Consider the following 2,004-nt stretch of genomic DNA (forward strand, 5'->3'; position numbering starts at 1 on the left):
TAAAAATTTTGAGGTCAAATTTATGAGTATTATGATTATGCCATTATCATAGACCTTCAATTTGACAAGCCTGAAGTTTCTTCAAAGATTCTTTAATTTCTGTTTCACTTCCTTGGACAATGTTCAGCAAATCCTCAAAGGAATACTACAATAAAAATATTAAAGTATAAGAACAAATACAGGTAAGTTTTTCTGGTTTCCTAACAAAAAATACCACGCCGTTTGAATCTTTTAGGTTTTATTTCACCTGGGTGAATTTCTAAGATCTCCTAAATGTACTATGAAGGTACACTGAACATCTTCCTAATTTGAACGTATAACCTCACTGACCTTATGACCCTGATGCTCCTCGTCCTGTTCACACTCTCTACCACTATACATGTTCTCCTCCAGTAGTTTCTTCAGCTTTGATACTTTAGGTTTGCATGGTCTCAGCTCATAGTAGTTATTCATCACAGATGTCACCTGGGTGAAACAACATTTATTGTAACTCTTGTCTATTTATAGGCTGAAGCTTAATATATATACTTTAGTATATGAATATGGCAATTAATTCAAGAAGTAGACGTAGATTTAGTTATATAATTACCTTTGAAACCTTGAGTCTCTGGGGACCTGAATCATCCAGATCCGGACCAATGTGTAGTTGTGGAACAATCAACATAGAATTCGAAATCTCTGCCTCTTTTATTTCATAAGTGGCTGTTTTTGTGCAAAGTACTGCCATGTCCTCTGAGTTCCCTCTAATTACTACTCTGGGATTTAAAAAAAAGGCTTAAATTTGTTGAATGAACTACAAATTATTTTTTCAATTCAATTCATTTCAAAGCCCTCAACGGACAAAAAATGTATACATTAATATGTATGGGGATTCAGTGAAATGGAATTCATTTTAATTTTAGTTATAATGTTATAATGCAGATTAAGAAACTCTGCTCAGTTACTAGCAGAGATGTATACCTTCCTCCATCTGTTAAGGTTTCCAGCACTGTATCATTCACCTCCAAAAGTTTGAACGACTGATTGTCAAGGTGTTCAGAGAAATAAATACACTGTACCGTTGGCTTTACATCAGACGATTCTAGCTTAGCATATTCTAAAACGGTGTTAATATCCTCTAGGGCTCTATGAAATCAACAATAGATTTTATTTAAAAAATTAGTGAGTTTATACTGACACGTTTTCAAATCTAGAACTTTCAAAAATTGATAACGTATTTGAGTTATAAATTACAGATTTCAGGGGGAAAAAATAACACAAATCAATGCATTTCCTGACTCATAAAATGACAAATTACAAACCTTTCATCAAGCTCGCTAGCCATTTCATTTCTTGATAAGTTAATTATTTTTTTCCGCCAAACAAATCGAAAGCGCAAGTAAAGCTGTTTCAGACACAGTTTCGTATTTTAATAATTAACTCGCTCCATAAAAGTTCGTTACAAGTATTGTTGTCCCCCGCTTGAAAAGTGGGGGATATTAATTTGGGTTTGTCCGTCCGTCCGTCCGTCCGTCCGTCCGTCCGTCCGTCCGTCCGTCTTTCTGTCTGTCTGTAACGCTTTCGTTTCCACACGATATCTCGAGAACCCTTTGAGCTTTTGCAATGAAATTTAGCATAGCAACTACCTATGAACTAAAGAAGACCCCTATTGATTTTGAGGTCAAAAGGTCAAAGGTCAAGGTCATAAATAAGCAAATTCTGTCTGTTAAAACACTTTCGTTTCCACACGATATCTCTAGAACCATTTGAGCTATTGCAATGAATTTTTATATAACAACTCCCTGTGGCCTAATGAAGACCCCTATTGATTTTGAGGTCAAAAGGTCAAAGTTCAAGGTCGTAAATTTATACATTCTGTCTGTGTGTAATACTATTATTTCCGGGCGATATTTCAAGAAGATTTTGAGCTTATGCAATGTAATTTTATATAAAAACTCCCTAGGACGTCTCTCTCCCCTCTCAAAGTTCCCCGCCCCGTTTGTTTTATTAGTATTTATATTATTA

The 2,004-nt window shown here is 35.0% G+C and overlaps 1 protein-coding gene across 1 annotated transcript; it reads right to left on the reverse strand.

Annotated features, from left to right (window-relative positions):
* Positions 1–46: 46 nt before the first annotated feature.
* LOC134257191 (sister chromatid cohesion protein DCC1-like) lies at positions 47–1,362 on the reverse strand. The gene is made up of 5 exons (XM_062739833.1): positions 1,302–1,362; positions 961–1,125; positions 590–755; positions 331–465; positions 47–145 (listed from the first exon to the last, which is right to left on the reverse strand). Exons 1-5 carry the CDS (start codon positions 1,322–1,324, stop codon positions 47–49), a joined length of 588 nt encoding a protein of 195 aa, XP_062595817.1. The 5' UTR covers positions 1,325–1,362.
* Positions 1,363–2,004: the final 642 nt, after the last annotated feature.

Source organism: Saccostrea cucullata, unplaced genomic scaffold (genome assembly GCF_032062105.1).
Source record: "Saccostrea cucullata isolate Sc308-1 unplaced genomic scaffold, CSIRO_AGI_Scuc_v1 ctg16384, whole genome shotgun sequence".
Taxonomy (NCBI): Eukaryota; Metazoa; Mollusca; class Bivalvia; order Ostreida; family Ostreidae; genus Saccostrea; species Saccostrea cuccullata.